Here is a 21,666-nt window from a genome sequence, read left to right as displayed (position 1 = left end):
TTGATGATTAGAAAACCCTTGTGCAATCATGTTCACACATCTGAAAACAGTTTAGCTCGTTACAGAAGCTACAAAACTGACCTTTCTTTGAGCAGATTGAGTTTCTGGAGCATCACATTTGTGGGGTCAATTAAACGCTCAAAATGGCCAGAAAAAGAGAACTTTCATCTGAAACTCGACAGTCTATTCTTGTTCTTAGAAATGAAGGCTATTCCATGCGAGAAATTGCTAAGAAATTGAAGATTTCCTACACCGGTGTGTACTACTCCCTTCAGAGGACAGCACAAACAGGCTCTAACCAGAGTAGAAAAAGAAGTGGGAGGCCGCGTTGCACAACTGAGCAAGAAGATAAGTACATTAGAGTCTCTAGTTTGAGAAACAGACGCCTCACAGGTCCCCAACTGGCATCTTCATTAAATAGTACCCACAAAACACCAGTGTCAACATCTACAGTGAAGAGGCGGCTGCGGGATTCTGGGCTTCAGGGCAGAGTGGCAAAGAAAAAGCCATATCTGAGACTGACCAATAAAAGAAAAAGATTAAGATGGGCAAAAGAACACAGACATTGGACAGAGGAAGACTGGAAAAAAGTGTTGTGGACGGATGAATCCAAGTTTGAGGTGTTTGGATCACAAAGAAGAACGTTTGTGAGACGCAGAACAAATGAAAAGATGCTGGAAGAATGCTTGACGCCATCTGTTAAGCATGGTGGAGGTAATGTGATGGTCTGGGGTTGCTTTGGTGCTGGTAAGGTGGGAGATTTGTACAGGGTAAAAGGGATTCTGAATAAGGAAGGCTATCACTCCATTTTGCAACGCCATGCCATACCCAGTGGGCAGCGCTTGATTGGAGCCAATTTCATCCTACAACAGGACAATGACCCTAAACACACCTCCAAATTGTGCAAGAACTATTTAGAGCAGAAGCAGGCAGCTGGTATTCTATCGGTAATGGAGTGGCCAGCGCAGTCACCAGATCTGAACCCCATTGAGCTGTTGTGGGAGCAGCTTGACCGTATGGTACGCAAGAAGTGCCCATCCAACCAATCCAACTTGTGGGAGCTGCTTCTGGAAGTGTGGGGTGCAATTTCTCCAGATTACCTCAACAAATTAACAGCTAGAATGCCAAAGGTCTGCAATGCTGTAATTGCTGCAAATGGAGGATTCTTTGACGAAAGCAAAGTTTGATGTAAAAAAAATCTTATTTCAAATACAAATCATTATTTCTAACCTTGTCAATGTCTTGACTCTATTTTCTATTCATTTCACAACATATGGTGGTGAATAAGTGTGACTTTTCATGGAAAACACAAAATTGTTTGGGTGATCCCAAACTTTTGAACGGTAGTGTATATATACACACACACACACACTGGCCACTTTATTAGGTACACCTTGCTAGTACCGGGTTGGACCCCCTTTTGCCTTCAGAACTGCCTAAATCCTTTGTGGCATAGATTCAACAAGGTACTGGAAACATTCCTCAGAGAGTTTGGTCCATATTGACATGATAGCATCACGCAGTTGCTGCAGATTTGTCGGCTGCATATCCATGATGCGAATCTCCCGGTCCACCACATCCCAAAGGTGCTCTATTGGATTGAGATCTGGTGACTGTGGAGGCCATTTCAGTACAGTGAACTCATTGCCATGTTCAAGAAACCAGTCTGAGATGATTCGAGCTTTATGACATGGCGCGTTATCCTGCAGGAAGTAGCCATCAGAAGATGGGAACACTGTGGTCATAAAGGGATGGACATGGTCAGCAACAATACGCAGGTAGGCTGTGGCGTTGACACGATGCTCAATTGGTACTAAGGGGCCCAAAGTATGCCAAGAAAATATCCCCCACACCATTACACCACCACCACCAGCCTGAACCGTTGATACAAGGCAGGATGGATCCATGCTGTCATGTTGTTGACGCCAAATTCTGACCCCAACATCCGAATGTCGCAGCGGAAATCGAGACTCATCAGACCAGGCAACGTTTTTCCAATCTTCTATTGTCCAATTTTGGTGAGCCTGTGCGAATTGTAGCCTCAGTTTCCTGTTCTTAGCTGACAGGAGTGGCACCCGGTGTGGTCTTCTGCTGCTGTAGCCCATCTGCCTCAAGGTTCGACGTGTTGTGCGTTCAGAGATGCTCTTCTGCATACCTCGGTTGTAATGAGTGGTTATTTGAGTTACTGTTGCCTTTCCATCAGCTCGAGCCAGTCTGGCCATTCTCCTCTGACCTCTGGCATCAACAAGGCATTTTCGCCCACAGAACTGCCGCTCACTGAATATTTTCTCTTTTTCGGACCATTCTCTGTAAACCCTAGAGATGGTTGTGCGTGAAAATCCCAGTAGATCAGCAGTTTCTGAAATACTCAGACCAGCCCGTCTGGCACCAACAACCATGCCATGTTCAAAGTCACTTAAATCACCTTTCTCCCCCATTCTGATGCTCGGTTTGAACTGCAGCAGATCGTCTTGACCATGTCTACATGCCTAAATGCATTGAGTTGCTGCCATGTGATTGGCTGATTAGAAATTTGCGTTAACGAGCAGTTGGACAGGTGTGCCTAATAAAGTGGCCGGTGAGTGTATATATATATAATCCAGCGAGTCAAGGAAATTCTTAGCCGAAATTTACTTGTTCCATGTCGGTTTCAATGTTGCTCAACAAGATGAGGAGCGAGATTTACTTGACTCACTGGATTATTTTGCTCCTTGTTTACTGAGCACTTTCCTTACCATTGAGTTTTCTTTTAACAAAGTTGTGTATATATATATATATGAGTAGGTTTATTGACAGCTGATGATTGCTTATGGCATGAAACAGGGATACAGGAAAAAAGATTGTAATGCATAGCAGTACAGCAGTACAGGCCTGTTTTGTGTGTATCGCACTCGTCAGCTGCTAATGTTTTTTTCATAAAGAATCATACAGTGTGTGACGCTGGGCAACGTAACTATGCATTAAAATCTTTTTTCCTGTATCCGTGTTGATATTCCGCTCTGCATTAGTCGAGCACTCAACACCATTGACGGTTTCGGAAAAAAACGATATATAGTGGTGTGGAAAAAGTGTTTGCCCCCTTCCTGATTTCTTATTTTTTTGCATGTTTGTCACTCTTAAATGTTTCAGATCATCAAACTAATTTAAATATTAGACAAAGATAACACAAGTAAACACAAAATGCAGTTTTTTAATGAAGGTTTTTGTTATTAAGGGAAAAGAAAAATCAAAACCTACATGGCCCTGTGTGAAAAAGTGATTGCAAAAAAATAAGAAATCAGGAAGGGGGCAAACACTTTTTCACACCACTGTATAATATATATATATATATGCACACAGCATTAGATGTCTCCATGCTCTAAATCTGGCAGGGTGTGGTGAAGTGAAACTGTTTCTTATCTTCTGTCAGTGTGAAGTTTTGTTGCGTTCCCTCCTCTCTCTTCAGTATCTGTTTGCTCGTTGAGAATTTTAGTCCTTGAAATGAGTTATGCGAGGAGTAGTGAGAATGGTCAGTTACACTCAAGATTATGTGAATACAACGGTGGATTCTGTAGAGTTTTGTTCATTCGCTCGTGCTGTCATGTTTTTTTGTGGGTTGCTTTGTTCAGAGCAATAATTCTCACACCAGAAGCTATTTACTAGGCAAAGTGCAGATTAAAAGCCTAAAATTTGTAGACTTCCAGCATTTAGTGTTGGTTAAGACTGTCTCAGTCAAGACCAAGACCCTTACCAACCAAAGCCAATGTAAGACGGGGTCCTAAAGAATGCATTATCAAGATCGAGACTACTTAAAATGTATAATTGTAAAGATGAAGATACAAAGAATAGCTTAGAATTTACATAATAGAACTTAGAAGAGGCAATGGCAGTGTTCTTTGATATGAATCTTAAAATTTTACATCCTGCTGTAAATTATTTGTGGGATGTAAGAGAGGATGTAGATGATTAATGAGAGATCTTAGTGTACTTTCAGCACATATAAAAGAAAACCTGTCAGTTTGGTCCTCTTGCTAATTGATAATTGAGTTTGAAGGCATCGTCATAAAATGTTATGTAACATATTGCCGTGGATTGGCTGTATATTTTATCATTCATGAACATCACAACCAATCAGCGTCAGTTAGCTGTAATGCTAGCACTGCCACACTTAAATTGTGCTCACATGAAGCAGTTATTGGTCAAGCCACCAAAATAACTAGCATTAGATACCAGTTGTTATGAAACTGGGCGGCACGATGGCTCAGTGGTTAGCACGGTCGCCTCACAGCTAGAAGGTCCTGGGTTCAAGCCCTGGGGTAGTCCAACCTTGGGAGTCATCCCGGGTCATCTTCAGTGTGGAGTTTGCATGGTCTCCCCATTTCTGCGTGGGTTTCCTATGGGTGCTTTGGTTTCCTCCCACAGTCCAAAGACATGTAGGTCAGGTGTATCGACCATACTAAACTGTCCCTAAGTGTGTGTGGGGGTGGGGGGGGGGGCCCTGTGATGGCCTGGCGGCCGGACCAGGGTGTCCCCCCGCCTGCCGCCCAATGACTGCTGGGATAGGCTCCAATATCCCCGCGACCCTGAAGCAGGATAAGCGGTTTGGATAATGGATGGATGGATGGAAAGATGAAGATTTAATTGCCATAAATTGGGAAAGGTTTCAGCTAATACCTTTTGCTGAAGATGCATGGAACTTCTTTTATACTGAGGTAATGTTATAGACAAACAAGCCCCCTGCAAAACAATTAAGGTTAAAGGTAGACGTTTACCTTGGATTAATGCTGATCTTTTAAGTCTCTTTAAACAGAGAGATAAGGCCTTAGAAAAATATCACTCAACAAAGGATTCAGCTAATTGGAATGCATATAAACATTAAAGGAATATATGTACAACCAAAAAAAGAAATGCTAAATCTAATTATTATAAAGACTCTGTAGCTAATGATTTTTATAGCCCGAAACAGTTTTGGAATAGAATCAACAGTATAATCAATAAATCCACCAACAGCTCTACTACTCACATTAGAGTTAATAATTAAGTTGTTAATGATCCTTTATAATTGTTATAATTGCTAATACCTTCAGCCAGTACTTTACCTCTGTCTACAGTTCAGAAGTTTCTGATTTCCCTATTCTGATATTTCATCGAATAACTCTAAATGAGGTGGCTTCTTCTCCTTTAGACGAAACCGTCCAATTGATATTCAGCAGGTTATTGGTGATCTAAGCTCAGGTAGTGGTGCTGGTCCAGATTGTTTGGAGATTAAGTTCATCAAGCTTGCCTCTCATGTTCTGGCATAACCGCTGTCTGATTTATTTAATTTATCTTTATGTGCATGTAAATTTCCATCAATTTGGAAATTTGCCAAAATTACCCTATTGCATGAAAGTGGTGACCCTCTCATTTTCAATAACTATAGACCTATTTCCATTATTGACAGTATAACAAAAGTGTGTGAAAAGTTAATTTTTAATCAATTATCTCAATGTGTTAATGGCTTTCACATCTTATCACCATACCGATCTGGTTTCAGACCTAACTTCTGCTCATTTAAAATTCACCAATGATGTATCTGCATTGGACAGCAGTATTCTTATGTGCAATATTTATAGATCTTACTAAGGCTTTTGACATGGTTAAGCACTACCTCCTCCTTGGCAAACTTTGTGCTATTGGTCTTTCAAAACATGTTTTACTTTGGTTCAATTCATATCTTCACCATAGACGTCAGTGTGTCTCTTTTTAGGGCAAACAGTCAGATTTTATGATCCTGGAAAAAGGTGTACCACAAGGTTCATCTCTAGGGGCATTGCTGTTCTCCATTTTTATTAATGATCACCCACGATCGTGCTCTGATTGTCATGCTCAGTTATATGGAGATGATATTTTGAGCCTGATACCGCCAAACCTGATATCTCACAAATCCAGTGTACATTACCAGCTGATTTTGATGCCGCTCAAAAATGGTTTTCTTTTAACAAACTTCTACTGATAAGAAGCGTTATTGTATGTTGTTTGGCACTAGATCTGACCGTTTGCATTTAACCAGTAATTGATCAAATAGTTTCTTAGATAGGACACCACCCCAGAAAGTGGAGGAATTTAAATATTTCAGTCTCTGGCTTGTTTCTCATCTTTCTTTTAAGCCCCATGTTGACTCAGTCATAAAGAAAACAAGTTGCAGCCTGAGAATATTGTATCATTCTATTAACCATTTCACTCAATAGGTCAGGAAAAAAAGTATTTCAAGTTGATATTATCAGTACTAGATTATGCAGATATCGTCAATCAGAACACAAAGGAAACAAATCTTTGCCATCTCATTATGGTTTATAATAGGCTCTGTAGATTTGTTTTGAGGTATCCTTATAGAACCCATCACTGTTTTATATGTGAGTCACTAAATTGGTTAAGACCTAAATCTAGAAGACATTTTCGTTGGTTGCAATTTATTTTTAAATGCATTTTCTTTAACTATCCTTACTCAAAATACATTTTAACTCCATACAGGTCATTGTATAGTCTAGGCATACTGAGCGTCCTTTTTTCTTCGTTCCTGGAATTTCTAAAGGAATTGGGTGACGTTTCTTTAAATGCAGAGCCTTTAAATTTAGAAGCTTCATCTGATTGGAGCAACCTGCCCAGTTCAATTGGATCTTTTACTTCATTTCATCACTTTAAGGCATCTCTTTTTACCTATCTTCAAACAACTTGCTCTTGCTTCTAATTATATTTGAGATATGGAAATAATTTATTTCTAATGTGTAGGTGCATATTAATGTATATGTAGCTTTGTATGGATGGGTATGTGTACATTTACTGTACGTATTTTGGCATTTTAGGGGAACCAGTGGGGGGGGGGTCTAGCCCTGGGAGAGCTTTCGTCTGTTTGCTTCAAGTATTGTGTTTTCGTTTTAAGGACCCCCTTGAAAACAAATGGCTCATCTCAAGGGGTTTATCCTACTAATAAAAATGTTATCAAGTGTAGCTTTATTCGGCAAGTTTGAAAATCTAAACCAGATTATGGCTGACAATGCAGGCATTGCTGGAACTGAGCACACCACCTTGCTGGAGCAACAGACAAGAGAGGGAAAATGAGATGGCAGAGGAGATGCTGGAAAACTCTTACTTTTGTGTGAATGTTCTCATTCATCCAGGTCATGGTTATCCAAAGGAGTTGAATCAAGTGCAACTGGACTTGGTATATATCCGTGAAGACGTTTCGCCTCTCATCCAAGAGGCTTCCTCAGTTCGTGCCTTTTTACAAAATCATAATGGCTAATAATAATCAGCCAACAGCATCATGTCGTCCCCCACCCATGAAGCCTTGATCAGTTTAGCAAAGCAATATAACATTTTGCCCATGTCATATGACATGCCCGATGGCCGGGATGACTTATTTGTTTTCTTACCTTATTTTCTGTATAGGCTGACACTTTTTGGTAGGCCTATACCTTGTGGCGGACACATAGTACAACAGTGTGATGATCAAACCAACTAATGAATGAACAGAGACAGATCTATGCCCCCCGCAGGACAATAATAATATTAAATATATTTATTAATCATCTCTCTCTCTCTCTCTCTCTCTCTCTCTCTCTCTCTCTCTCTCTCTCTCTCTCTCTCAATCAGATTGTAGACCCTCTGGCCAGGGGACGAGCCTTCCGTTACCCGGATGACATGGATGGTCGTCCTCCCAGAACTCCCCACGTCACCCAGGGGGCTCCTGTCACACCGGGGGTCACCTCCCTTTGCTCCTTCACCAGCCAGAGATCCTGCCACAGCCGCCTCCCCCGACGAAAGAGAGAGTCTGTCGCCCGCATGAGCATCAGAGCCGCATCCAACTTACTGAAGGTGGGCGAGGTTTGGAAAGCTCTTTGCAGAGAAACATGCATGGAGTTTCGTGTGTGTATGACTATTTAGTTATGCATATAGCTAAAGTGTCAGAGAAAAATATGCAATAGCTATGCTCTAGAATATCTTTATGTGTGCACTTTGCTTTGTCTTTTACTTGTTTAATACAGTGTAGGATGCTGAAGTGTGTGTGTGTGTGTGTGTGTGTGTGTGTGTGTCTGTCCAGGGTCGTAGTGGCTTGGCAGGCTCCCAGGCAGGCCGTAGTTTCCCAAGGCGGAGTTTCGTCAGGCCCAGCTGGATGGATGAAGACACGGTGGATTCCGCGGGAACCTCTGAATCTCTCTTCTTCAGCAAGGTCAGCAACTGTGACCACTGTCTCTCCATCGCCTTCCCACACAACCACCACTCCCTTCATTTTGATTCCTTTAGGGTGTTGTTCTGCCCTCTATCTCTTCCTAGCCTAGCCCCATCTTCTTCTCCCACCTGCCTGGGTAAACTAGCATGCAAAAGTCATGCAACAATGATGACATTCTTCTCTTATCGTCAGTTTGCTATTGTGCCACCATGATGGTAGGAATAGCATTGCTGGATCTTCATCGTAAATGAGTGATGAATGCAAGAATGCATATACAACACTGTTAATGGCTATAGAAAACAATATACAATGTACGCATGGCAAAATTGTGTTGTAAACAATATGGTCATTTATATTTTAGAGACCCCTACCCTCGAAATTTGCCAATTCACGTTTTTAGGCAAGCTCCTTTCTTTCCACGAGGAGCCGAGCTCCCCCATGGTTTTGCGTGGTTACTCCTCAAAGTGTTTTATGCCATATCAAAAAGTGGATTTGCCTTAAAACTGGACCTTAAAAACGATATCATCGTGTGTGTACTGTAACGACTCAGGCTCAGCCATGATGTCTTCATTCAAATCTGAAGTAAACGATCTTTTTTTTTCTCCATCATATCCGTATCAGTTTGCTCCTCATCCTCCATTTTATTCTTGAAGTTTTCACTTGCCACTGTGATGCTGCTCTCTCTCTCTTTTCAGTGTTTCTTTTGCACTTTCTCTCTCACTCTTCCCCAAATGGCCTAGATGGATAATACAGCAAATGTCAGGCAGGTATTTGTTTGGGCCTGTCTCTCTGTAATTCTGTAATTCTCTGCCCTGTATGTAATAATAAGGCCACCGCTAGAGTGCCTCTGTTAGGGTTGGTTGGAGACTGATCTGAGAACTGCCATGCAGGGAAATGACCAAAGGACTATATATATAACAAAAGGGGAAGAAAGGTAAAGTGTAAGAGATGGATGTGCTTTGAGAGTAAATGCGGTGTAAAGAATTAGAGGAAATGGGAGATAGAGATGAATAATTGAGAAAAGCCAGTGGGCTGTCAAGTACAACCATAGGGAATCCCCTGTTGGGTGAGTGATTTCGGGAAAGTGGCTTAGAGATCGAGTCCAGTGAACATTTTATTTTCATTTTTTCGTTTTTTTCATTTTATCTTTATTCATTTTTACTCATTTACGTATTACTCGTTTCAAATATTACTCATTTTATTTTTTTCAACAGAATTTTTGTTAATGTAAAGTTATTCAAAATGAACTGCTGTTGTAGTGAAAAAGTGACTAAAGCTCCTTGAGAAGCTCTCTTCCTCGTTGTCAACATAGATAAACCATTTTCAGTAAATCTGCTTCTGTTAATAGATAACATCATCTAATACTCTGATTTGATTGGTCGGTCATGAACAATCTGTCAGTTGGTCTCTTGTTTAATAGTTGCCTAGCAACCTCATGCTATTTTGCGACCCAGCTAGCTATTATCAAGGAATCTTGTGGAGTAAACCTCATATGAATTGACTGTTCAGAGACGGGGCGCTAAAACAATTGCAACAAATCAAATGATACTTGAGAAGACAGAAAAAAATAACACTAATATTATTAATAATATTAATTAATATTCCATTAAGCCGAATTTGGCCTTAAAGAGTCTCAACTGGCTTAACTTCTGACTCAATTCCTGTTCTTCTCCTCCATCTCCCCCATCTCTGTCATCCTTTCTTGCCCAGTTGGATGCCCATGAGGAGTTGTACTCTATGGCTGATGATGTGTTTGAGTCGCCTCCCATGTCGGCTTCCTTCGCCCCTTGTGAGCAGCCAGACCAGCACTTCCAGAGCCTGTAAGTAAAACGTTTCTACCAAAGAGGATAGCTGAAACCGAAATTATGGAGAAACCCCAACTGAATATTCCCAGAGACTTCTATTAGGAGAGATGTTGGGATAGCAGTTTATCTAGATCAGCCAGTTTAACACTTTCAGCTGGCTATAGGCTGTTAAAAGTAGGCCTGTCTCAATTTTTTATTTCTTATTTTTTGCACCTGACGTGGTCTGAATCATTTAATATTGAGGATCTACCAATACCGATTCCCATCTGATATTCATATTTTCCTACATAGTACAACTGTACAGTGCACCCTGTGAATACATTAAAGTAAAACCAATCCAGTTTAGGTGAGATATATTACACAATTTGATAGCTTAGCATGAAGAATAACAGTTCCATCACAACTGTCCATTAATGGTGATTGATTTATTAATTCAACAAAATAACAAAGTAAGCAAGCTGTAAAAAATATTAAGAACAATAACTCTTAGACATATAAAAACACTGACAAAAAAAGAAATGTTTCATATTAGGCATGTTGGAAGTTACTACAGCCTTGCAAAACAGCAGAATTGTATTTATTACAAATTGCTGTTGGACTGCTTTAATTTTTCAGTTTAAAGATGTTCCACACTGCAGACGCTTTCACCACTTATTGTTGAATTTTCAAACATGCAGCTCAGTGCTGCTTGGTTGTTGCCAATATCAATTTATGGCACATAGATGTAGTGCAACGGGGCATTCACAGCACCTATATGACAGCTAGGATAGACGTAGTGCAAGTCAGATCGGAAATTGGTTGGGTTGAATAAAGCCGATACCGATCAATTGAAATAAGCCTTGGTCGGCTCTGATACCAAACTCTCAGATCACATCCGGACATCCCTAGTTAAAAGGGATCCTGTGAATGTATGCTGTAAAATCTTGAGACAATAAAGCAAAGGTGACAAATGGACTTCCATCTCTTGAAGACCCAGATATGGTTTTCTGTCAAACCCAGACAATTTGTCTTCTTACAGTTTGTCAGCTTGTTTTTGTGATTGTAATATCCTGGTGTGCTCCCATTTCACCCTTAGGCCATGCATTTGTTAACCCCATCCCATGTATCGTCCTTTCCTTCCTTCCATCCTCATGTAATTCCAACGTCGTCTCTTTCCCCTAAATCCCGCCCTTGTCTCCCCTCCCTCCCTTTCTTACTCCCTTACCTCCCCCAGAAAGGACATATCGCGGACGCCCAAGACACCAACAGCTGTGCTGGAGAAAAGCCATTCTCGCCGAGGCCGGCGCATCGCGTCTCAGGTGAAGCACTTCGCCTTCGACAAACACAAGCGTCAGTACGGCATGGGTGTGGTGGGCAAGTGGCTGAACCGACACTACCGCCGCAGCCTCAGCAGCAATGTGCAGAAACAGCTGGACGACTTCCACAGCCACAGGTTATTTACACACACACGCACACACAAATATGAGCACCCAGTTGACTTGCTACACACGATCCATTCCATCCATCCAGCCATTATCCAAACCGCTTATCCTACTCAGGGTCATGGGGTTGCTGGGGCCTATCCCAGCAGTCATTGGGTGGCAGGCAGGGAGACACCCTGGACAGGCCACCAGTCCATCACAGGGCCCACACATTCACACCTAGGGACAATTTAGTATGGCCGATTCACCTGACCTACATGTCTTTGGACTGTGGGAGGAAACTGGAGCAACTGGAGCTACACACAATATGCTGAGAAAATCCCTCTGAGAAACTGACATATACTCGTGTCACTGGAGAGTTCGTATTGCAGCCAGGAATGCTTTTGTAATTACAAATGAGATGGACCCACTAACCATGGCAGGAAAAGACGTGGTGACAAGTTTGAATATGTCGCAGTCACTCCGGGCATCAGGCTCCAAAGCTGCCACCAGTCATTATTCATACTCCAGTTTATTGAATCTGTTGGGGGGGGGGAAAATACAGTCCTGCGAAAGGGGATAGCTAAAGTACTGTGCATGAAGCAATATGTTGTTACCCTGGCTATGTACTTTGGCACCAAAAGGATCACAGTAAAACACTGAGTTTACCTGAAAAGCACAAACTGTAATTGCAGTATGGCAATTTTCTTTGGAAACTCTGTCACTGTGATCTACTGGATACAGAAGATATATTTCCATTTTGCAATATAGCCTGAGCTCTTGACCAAGACACTAACAGTGTATGACAGCCAGAGAGTTGGACATGCATACAGTTTACATGAAGGCTGCAAAGGTTGTTTAAAACCCAAGTAATGGGTTTGGCTGACAGCTCTGTATTTTAGATTCTAAATGATAATTTATGTTTAAGCCTTTACATATGCTGATATATAATAAGATTTAATGGTGATGGGGTCCAGTTTTAAATCAAAGATGTCTTCAACTTAAAACTTAAGTCCAGTGAAAAGGTTGTGCGTTAGGCTAAATCTGCTCTATTCTGCAGGCCCTATTTTACCTACTGGATCACCTTTGTTCATGTAGTCATCACACTGCTGGCCTGCTGTACATATGGCTTTGCCCCTGTGGGGTTTGCCCAACACTCTACATCTGAACTGGTAAGTTCTCCATTAAGCTCGTTTTTGAGTTTCATTCCAAAATCAGAATTGACTTGACTTGACTTTTTTTATTTTTCGTTTTTTGTCATCAGGACACAAAAAAATCAACCACTACTGCTCCTGATATGCAAAAAAAGGATTTACAAATGAAACATTTGTCATCTCCATTTAAATGCCAACACAACAGAAAAACGCTTATGTCTCTGCTGTTAGGCATGCACAGTCTGCTTGGCATGACAACAATGCATCCGTGTTTTTTGAAAAGTTCAGTTTTCTCCATTCACACTACAACTCCAGACCAGCATTTTGAAATGCACCCACTTCGGAGAGCGTTTTTGAAAAGATGCTTTTTCAGTGGTTGAAAGCACACGCTTAGTGTAAATGGGAGGCCAAACTGGATTAAAAAAAGAAATGTTTTCGAATTTATCCATGTGAGTGTTGACATGGCGTAACTGAATTGACTCTTAGGGAACAGACTTTAACAGACACAGACTTTGAATGCACTATGTTTTTCATATGAAAGAACACATTGCAATAAACACATCCTATTTTTCATAGCCTGTGACTTGCTTATGTACAGTGCATCCGGAAAGTATTCACACCCCTTTACTTTCCCCACATTTTGTTATGTTACAGCCTTATTCCAAAATGGATTAAATTCCTTTTTTTCTCATCAATCTACACACAATACCCCATAATGACAAAGTGAAAAAGGTTTTGTAGAAATTTTTGCAAATTTATTAAAAATAAAAAACTGAAATATTGCATGTACATAAGTATTCACACCCTTTGCTATGACACTCAAAATTGAGCTCAGATTCATCCTGTTTCCACTGATCATCCTTGAGATGTTTCTACATCTTGATTGGAGTCCACCTGTAGTAAATTCAATGGATCGGACATGATTTGGAAAGGCACACACCTGCCTATATAAGGTCCCACTGTTGACAGTGCATGTCAGAGCAGAAACCAAGCCATGAAGTCAAAGGAATTGTCTGTGAACCTCCAAGATAGGATTGTATTGAAGCACAGATCTGGGGAAGGGTACAAAAATTTCTACAGCTTTGAAGGTCCCGAAGAGCACAGTGGTCTCCATCATTCGTAAATGGAAGAAGTTTGGATCCACCAGGACTCTTCCTAGAGCTGGCTGCCCAGCCAAACTGAGCATTCGGGGGAGAAGGGCCTTGGTCAGGGAGGTGACCAAGAACCCGATGGTCACTCTGACAGAGCTCCAGTGTTCCTCTTGGAGATGGGAGAACCTTCCAGAAGGACAACCATCTCTGCAGCACTCCACCAATCGGGCCTTTATGGTAGAGTGGCCAGACGGAAGCCTCTGCTCAGTAAAAGGCACATGACAGCCCGCTTGGAGTTTGCCAGAAAGTACCTAAAGGACTCTCAGACCATGAGAAATAAGATTCTCTAGTCTGATGAAACCAAGATTGAACTCTTTGGCCTGAATGCCAAACGTCACGTCTGGAGGAAACCAGGCACCTCTCATCACCTTGCTAATACCATCCCTACAGTGAAGCATGGTGGTGGCAGCATCATGCCGTGGGGATGTTTTTCAGCGGCAGGGACTGGGAGACTAGTCAGGATCGAGGGAAAGATGAATGGAGCAAAGTATAGAGAGATCCTTGATGAAAACCTGCTCCAGAGTGCTCAGGACCTCAGAATGGGGCGAAGGTTTACCTTTCAACACGACAATGACCCTAAGCACACAGCCAAGACAACGAAGGAGTGGCTTCAGGACAAGTCTGTGAATGTCCTTGAGTGGCCCAGCCAGAGCCCAGACTTGAACCCCATTGAACATCTCTGGAAAGACCTGAAAATAGCTGTGCAGCGACGCTCCCCATCTAACTTTACAGAGCTCAAGAGGATCTGCAGAGAAGAATGGGAGAAATACCCCAAATATAGGTGTGCCAAGCTTGTAGCTTCATACCCAAGAAGACTTGAGGCTGTAATCGCTGCCAAGGGTGCCTCAACCAAGTACTGAGTAAAGGGTGTGAATACTTATGTACATGCAATATTTCAGTTTTTTATTTTTAATAAATTTGCAAAAATTTCTACAAAACCTTTTTCGCTTTGTCATTATGGGGTATTGTGTGTAGATTGATGGGGAAAAAAAGGAATTTAATCCATTTTGGAATAAGGCTGTAACGTAACAAAATGTGGGGAAAGTGAAGGGGTGTGAATACTTTCCGGATGCACTGTATATATATTTTTTTTTTTCATCTTTATGGATCTTTTTACAGGCTGTATGGTTTTGGGTTGTCTACATTTCCCCTTCTCTCTTTCTCTGTAGGTGCTGAAGAACAAGGGCGTCTATGAGAGCGTCAAGTATATACAGCAGGAAAACTTCTGGATCGGCCCCAGCTCTGTGAGTATCCATCACATTTGCCAGGCATGGCTTCTGTTCACAGCCCGCAGTCTAATACAGCCTAGTACATCCTAGTACAGGCAAGTACAGCCTAGTACAGCCTAGTGCAGTCTAGTACAATCTAGTAAAGCTTCTTCTTCTGGATCGCCACCTTGTCATGGTGATGCTTGCGTGTACTAACGATCCTAAGAGCTATGCCGTCTGGAGCTTGGTTCCTGGTAGGGTCACCCAAGGTGGGTAGGTCAAGCAGGAGGTTCCAGATGAAACATGATCCAGCAAAGACCTCAACGGCAGAACTGGCGGAAGATGTCTTCAGGTCACAATGCCAATGAAGGCTGCAACAGAGGGCGGTCCCCAATCGTCTTGGTTCTCCATTGGACTCAGGCCACCCGTGGCCAAGGACTGTGTGGTGGCTACAGGCGCATCAGCCTCTCCACGTAAAAAGCTGTCACGCACAGGATCCTAAAGGACCGTCATACTTGACCCCGAGTGACTGCCAGTGATGAAGATGAGTACAACCTAGTACAGTCCAGTACAGTCTAGGCAGATGGCCCCTCACATTAGAGGTTTAAAGTCACACATGAATCTACATTCACTTTCCAGCCTGAGACAGATTTTTAACCAAGTTTTTAATCAAGTTTTTGTTTTTACAGTCATACTCAATATGATTGTAAAAGCGTGTCGTGGATGCAGTTATGTTGTTATTACAGTATGATAGCCCATACTAGTGATCCAAAGCCAATGTTTGGCAACAAGGTTAAATTATGTGCAGCAGTGTGCTTTAAATGTTCAGCTACAGTGTAAGAGAGGTGTTGTCACTGTCTCTCTGTGATTATAATTGCTAATATCAAATTACAATGTACCCTTGTGATAAATTTCAGCCCAATACAATCATTGATGATCGTGTATTTTTAGATACTGTACAAAAATGTTGGCAGAAGATGTGAAATGCACAAAAGTGAATGCTAACAAACTATTCTAGTGACGGAAAGCCGATAATTCCAGTTTTCAGCGCTCAACACCGGTGTAAAAGGGATACTGCTACTATAGCTGTTGGAAGGGTACATTTGAAATTATTGTTCATTGTTATGTGAGCTATGTTTTCTAGACCGGTCATTGGCTAGAAGTAGAGCCAGAATTTCTTCTCAGTGACTTTCTGTCTTCTTCACCAACTTTCTCTCAAGGGAATGACTCACCATTCACTTAATATGCTTCAGGCCTACTCCACGTCTTCACTGCTGTGTTAGTTCTATTAAAGTCATCTTTGTAGAAAATGTCAAGCAAGGTCATTTGTCCTCTCACAAGCGTGTTTTCTTTAAGGTTGTCTGCAGTCCACAGTGTAGGTGTTTTTTGCAGGGTTTCAAGTTGATAGAGAGGTTTAGTGAAATTACTGAGCTGGATGCACATGCATGTCTGTATACACACACACACACACACACACACACACACACAGATTGCCTCTACACGTGTGAAATAAAACAATCACTGCAGTGATAAAAGGACAGGTTGCCAGTTTCTGTATCAGTCTATCACTGACATGTGCGGGTTACCGGGTTTGCCTTTGTGTTTTTACATGGATTTCACCCCCCCCCCCTTTTCAGGAGGACCTGATCCACCTTGGGGCCAAGTTCTCCCCCTGTATTCGGCAGGACAGGCAAGTAGTCCGACTGATCCAGAAGGCCAAAGACCTGGAGAGAGAGTCAGGCTGCTGTGTTCAGAACGACAACTCTGGATGTGTGCAGACCCTCAGCACCGACTGCTCTGTATGTGGTTCACTTAAGCCTCTCTTAGCCCTTAGCCACTGTCGTAACTCGTTGAGATACGGGTTCTGTTTTTGTTTCCATTGGCAACAACCTGGTTTTGGAGATAGTTGGTAAATCCTAATCTCAGTCCTGCTCAGGAGGCAATACTTAACCCAACACTCTTCGAAAGAGAAGCATGGTAATGCTCATTCAGCAGCTGCTGGTGCTCTAGAGTCAAGTCAAGTCCATTTTATTTGTGTAGCCCAGTATCAAAAATTACAAATTTGCCTCTGCAGGCTTTGCAGCAACACAGCACAACTTGAGTATGGGAAGTACATAATGACTTGGACTCAGTAAGCCCCAAACACCCACTAGTCTTTTTTTTATTATGCAAAGAATTGTAAAGAGATATTATACATTCTGGTAAATTGCTGCAGTTTTCTGAGGTAGCCATCCCCGTTTCACTCTTATCGCTAATGAGAATCATCATGCAACATCGCATAAATGATCGTCTTGGATTGGCTGTATATTTTAACATTCGCGAGTCTCACAACTAATCAGCATCAGTTAGCTCTAATGCTAGCACTGCCACACTTGAAATAGTATTCATATGAATTTAACTTTTTAAAATATGGCTCGAAATACTTTGGGTAGAGGGGGCATCTGGGTAGCGTAGTGGTCTATTCCGTTGCCTACCAACACGGAGATTGCCGGTTCGAATCTCCGTGTTACCTCCAGCTTGGTCGGGCGTCCCTACAGCTTCAATTGGCTGTGTCTGCAGGTGGGAAGCTGGATGTGGATATGTGTCCTGGTCGCTGCACTAGCGCCTCCTCTGTTCGGTTGAGGCGCCTGTTCGGGGGAGGGGGACTGGGGGGAATACCGTGATCCCTCCATGCGCTACGTCCCCCTGGTGAAACTGCTCACTGTCAGGTGAAAAGAAGCAGCTGGCGACTCCACATGTATCTAAGGAGGCATATAATAGTCTGCAACCCTCTCCGGATTGGCAGAGGGCGTGGAGCAGTGACAGGGACGGCCCTCCAGCCGATCAGAGACCAGAAAACTGTATTCTCTGTAACCAAGTTATATACATGAAATAATCACTGAAGACAGCGCTGAAATAATCCTTTGTATGCAGGAGACACTAGCCACCTTTATGAAGTGGAACAATGAGGACGTCAACATCCCCAGGTCCTCTGGTGCGGTCTGCCATCAGGACCCAAGGTACTTTACTAGCTCTGCTTCAATAGTATGTCATTTCACAGCCGTGATGACATCACATTATGTAATTGACTGACGTTGACATCAAACTATATGATCTTGCATTCACACAGTCGTAGCTAATGTTACAGTCTTTATAGCAAACATATGATGTATTTTCTGTCCAGTGGCATATGAAAGCCCACTAAGATGCATTTAAGTGTGTTATTAACACTTTAGAAATACTTCACAGCTTCTATAAATTGCTCAGGCTCACTTGTTGTCTTTAAATTGATAATTCCAAATATAATAATTTCTAGTCGTTAATGGAGTTGTCTTCCTTTATCTCCTCATGGTGCATGCTGGGAACAGAGTTTGTGAGGAGCCGGCCTCACAAACGCCTCACAACTGGCCTGATGACATCACGCAGTGGCCGGTGAGGAAATGCTATTACAGTAATGATCTAGATTCACAGTATGATTTAAAGGAAAATTCTGTTTTTCTTTTTTGCAACTTGGGTCTTATTATTTTTAGTTTTTGCCATCATGCGTATCGATTATGGTATCATTTTACTCACCAGCTTCGCTGTGGTGATTTTAGATATAAGGGATCACCGCTGGACTCAGCTCTACAACAGTGTCTTACAAGGCATCTCAAAACAAGCCTTAAACCCTGACCTTTCACAAACAACAATAAAAACCCTCATGCTTTGGTTGGACAGTGTACATGAAGCAATTATCTATGACTTCTCTGTTGTGCTGGCCGGGTAGTTTATGGATGGTTACTACTACCTACAGTGAGTATAAGCTACTCATTCCAGCAAGTTGAACCAGGGGGTAGCTCAGCAGTGTGGTTAGTCATTGATAATATTGGACATTTCGAATATTAACTTTCATTCTTGTTTTCACTTCCAAGTATGTAATTTAGATGGGATACATTGAATTTGTTGAAACATATCTGATGATTGTATTTCATGGACCCGTAAGACACTGGTGTAAAGCTGAGTCCAGCAATAGTCCCATTACCCAAGATTTCCATGATGACACCGGTGGAATTATCATTTAAATTTTCACTCTTTTGGATGTCTGGGTAGTGTAGCGGTCTATTCCGTTGCCTACCAACACGGGGATCTGCGGTTCGAATCCCTGTGTTACCTCCGGCTTGGTTGGGCAGTCCTACAGACACAATTGGCCGTGTCTGCAGGTGGGAAGCCAAATGTGGGTATGTGTCCTGGTCACTGCACTAGTGCCTCCTCTGGTCCGTCGGGGCACCTGTTCGGGGGGGACTGGGGGGAATAGCATGATCCTCCCAAGCGCTGTGTCCCCCTGGTGAAACTCTTCACTGTCAGGTGAAAAGAAGTGGCTGGCGACTCCACATGTATCGGAGGAGGCATGTAGTAGTCTGCAGCCTTCCCCAGATCAGCAGAGGGGGTGGAGCAGTGACTGGGACGGCTTGGAAGAGTGGGGTAATTAGCCAAGTACAATTCGTAGAAAGGGGGGGAATCCCCCCCAAAAAAGAAAATGTTACTCTTTTGTTCTTTTTTAATTCTTTCTTGCTTCTTTTTATTCTTCTCTGCTCTATAAAGCACAGTGCACTGCTTTCAGCATGATGTGCCGTAGAAACAAAATTTGTCTTGACTTGAGAGTTTGACTTGAAATGAAAGAAATAAGTAATTTTAAAAACCAAAATGCTATGTTAAATTGTTGCATACCATTTACTGATTACAAAATCAAATGTTTTCAGTATGTCAGCTTGTGTTTCAAGCTTTACCCATTCATTCATTCATTCATTCATTCATTCATTCAGTTGTGTACGTACCCCCGCAAGTGGAACCACACAGGTTACAGACACATGGACTGCAAAATAAAGGGGCGGCCATGTTGCATAGGAACCAAGGGCAGGTAAGAGAGCCCAGCCGTTTCTGTCTGCTCTATTGCCAACCAGCTGTAATCGGTGTCATCCAGACATAAAAAAGGCAGAAATTACAAATTTTTAACATACTTGCTACCAGGGGCGAGTGTGGGTCTCAGCACAAAGGGGGCGGAGCTTCTCGATGAACCCTTGTGATAGTCATTTTAAAATTCAAAAACTGTAAACTAGCGGACATCTCATCCTAGCCAGCAATAATATCTATGTATAGGGGCCCCATACTGCATTGTATTTTTTATTATTAGCCGACTTTACGAGTGTGTCACTGAATGCGTCGGAGTCCCGAGACCCGGTGCGTTCACGGACGCTCGTAAACTTGGCAACAGAGCTCCAAACGGGGCCCCCCGACCTTGTGGGCCCTAGGGCGACCGCCCCCATGCCCCCGCTCTGGCTCCGACAAAGCTTGCTACCCACTTTTAACCCTGTTGTGAAGCCACACAGTGAAAATGTTTGAACAATGCAACAGTATAATAAAACTGTAAATGGCCATCTTGTGCCACAGTTGACTGAATTGTATTTTTGTATTCATGCAGGTGTGAAATCACTACCAGGGAATATTGCTCCTTTATGCATGGTTACTTCCATGAAGAGGCCACGCTCTGTTCACAGGTGAGTTTGTATGTGTTTGTGTTTGTGCAAGTGTGCCATCGGTCATTTTTCCCATTGTGAACATCGCTTTGAATCAGTAAAATTCCCCTTTCCCAGGTCCACTGTCTGGATGACGTGTGCGGCTTGCTGCCCTTCCTCAACCCCGACATTCCTGACCAGTTTTACCGTCTCTGGCTCTCGCTCTTCCTCCATGCTGGGTGAGCATCCCACAGCAACATCCAAAAACGAACAGCTACTTTCCAATAGCGCTGAAATGATTAGTTGATTCATTGATTAGCCAATCGACAGAATATTAATCAATTATCATTTTGGTCATCGATTAATCATTTTAGATACTTATCAAGTAAAAATGTCTATTTACGGAAGTCAGGGTGACGTGGCAGTCTATTACGTTGCATACCAACATGGGGATCGCCAGCTTGAATCCCTGTGTTACCTCCGGCTTAGTCGGGCGTCCCTACAGACACAATTGGCTGTGTCTGCGGGTGGGAAGCCGGATGTGGGTATGTGTCCTGGTCGCTGCACTAGCGCCTCCTCTGGTCGGCCAGGGAGCCTGTCTCGGGGGGGGGGGGACTGGGGGGAATAGCGTGTTCCTCCCATATGCTACGTCCCTGTCACTCACTGTCAGGTGAAAAGAAGCGGCTGGTGATTCCACATGTATCGGAGGAGGCATGTGGTAGTCTGCAGCCCTCCCCGGTTCGGCAGAGTGGGTGGAGCAACGACCAAGACAGCTCGGAAGAGTGGGGTAATTGGCCAGATACAATTGAGGAGAACCCCCCCCCCCCAAAAAAAAGAGTCTGTTTGCTGGTTACAGCTTAACAAATGCTAAGATGTGCTTTCCTTTCTCTGATTCATGTCATGATAAAATGAATACTTAAAGGGGTTTTTGGCTGCTGGTCAGACTGAGTAAGACACCACTTTTGGCCCTGGGAACCTCTAATGGGCATCTGTCATTATTCTAGACATTTTGCAGACTAAACGATTGATTGATTAATCGAAATAATTTCTAACACTACTGCCATTTGCCACTTAGCCTCCGACACTTTACACTTTATTCATTCAGACTATTTGCACAGTTGTGTTGTTTAGCAACCGCGCAGTGTATATAAATATTTACCGGGATATACCTTCTGTATACTCACCAGATTTTTGACTTTTTTTAAATTGTTATTGTATTGTTTACTGCATTCTATTTTATTTTATTCTTATCTTATTGTTGTTCCGCTTCTCTTTTGTTGCACAGT

The 21,666-nt window shown here is 42.6% G+C and overlaps 1 protein-coding gene across 3 annotated transcripts in view; it reads left to right on the top strand.

Annotated features, from left to right (window-relative positions):
* LOC130112276 (inactive rhomboid protein 2-like) overlaps window positions 1-21,666 on the top strand; it is a 91,119-nt gene that overhangs the window by 46,308 nt on the left and 23,145 nt on the right. For all 3 annotated transcript variants that reach the window (XM_056279567.1, XM_056279568.1, XM_056279569.1), the window contains 12 exons: window positions 7,615-7,836; window positions 8,063-8,191; window positions 9,902-10,011; window positions 11,210-11,428; window positions 12,457-12,568; window positions 14,871-14,945; window positions 16,547-16,708; window positions 17,823-17,908; window positions 18,257-18,320; window positions 19,691-19,785; window positions 20,347-20,422; window positions 20,519-20,619. In XM_056279567.1, coding sequence (XP_056135542.1) covers window positions 7,615-7,836; window positions 8,063-8,191; window positions 9,902-10,011; window positions 11,210-11,428; window positions 12,457-12,568; window positions 14,871-14,945; window positions 16,547-16,708; window positions 17,823-17,908; window positions 18,257-18,320; window positions 19,691-19,785; window positions 20,347-20,422; window positions 20,519-20,619 — 1,451 coding nt within the window. The remainder of the gene's footprint in view (window positions 1-7,614; window positions 7,837-8,062; window positions 8,192-9,901; window positions 10,012-11,209; window positions 11,429-12,456; window positions 12,569-14,870; window positions 14,946-16,546; window positions 16,709-17,822; window positions 17,909-18,256; window positions 18,321-19,690; window positions 19,786-20,346; window positions 20,423-20,518; window positions 20,620-21,666) is intronic.

Source organism: Lampris incognitus, chromosome 5 (assembly GCF_029633865.1).
Source record: "Lampris incognitus isolate fLamInc1 chromosome 5, fLamInc1.hap2, whole genome shotgun sequence".
Lineage (NCBI taxonomy): Eukaryota > Metazoa > Chordata > Actinopteri > Lampriformes > Lampridae > Lampris > Lampris incognitus.
This window is presented reverse-complemented; position numbering and strand designations above follow the sequence as displayed.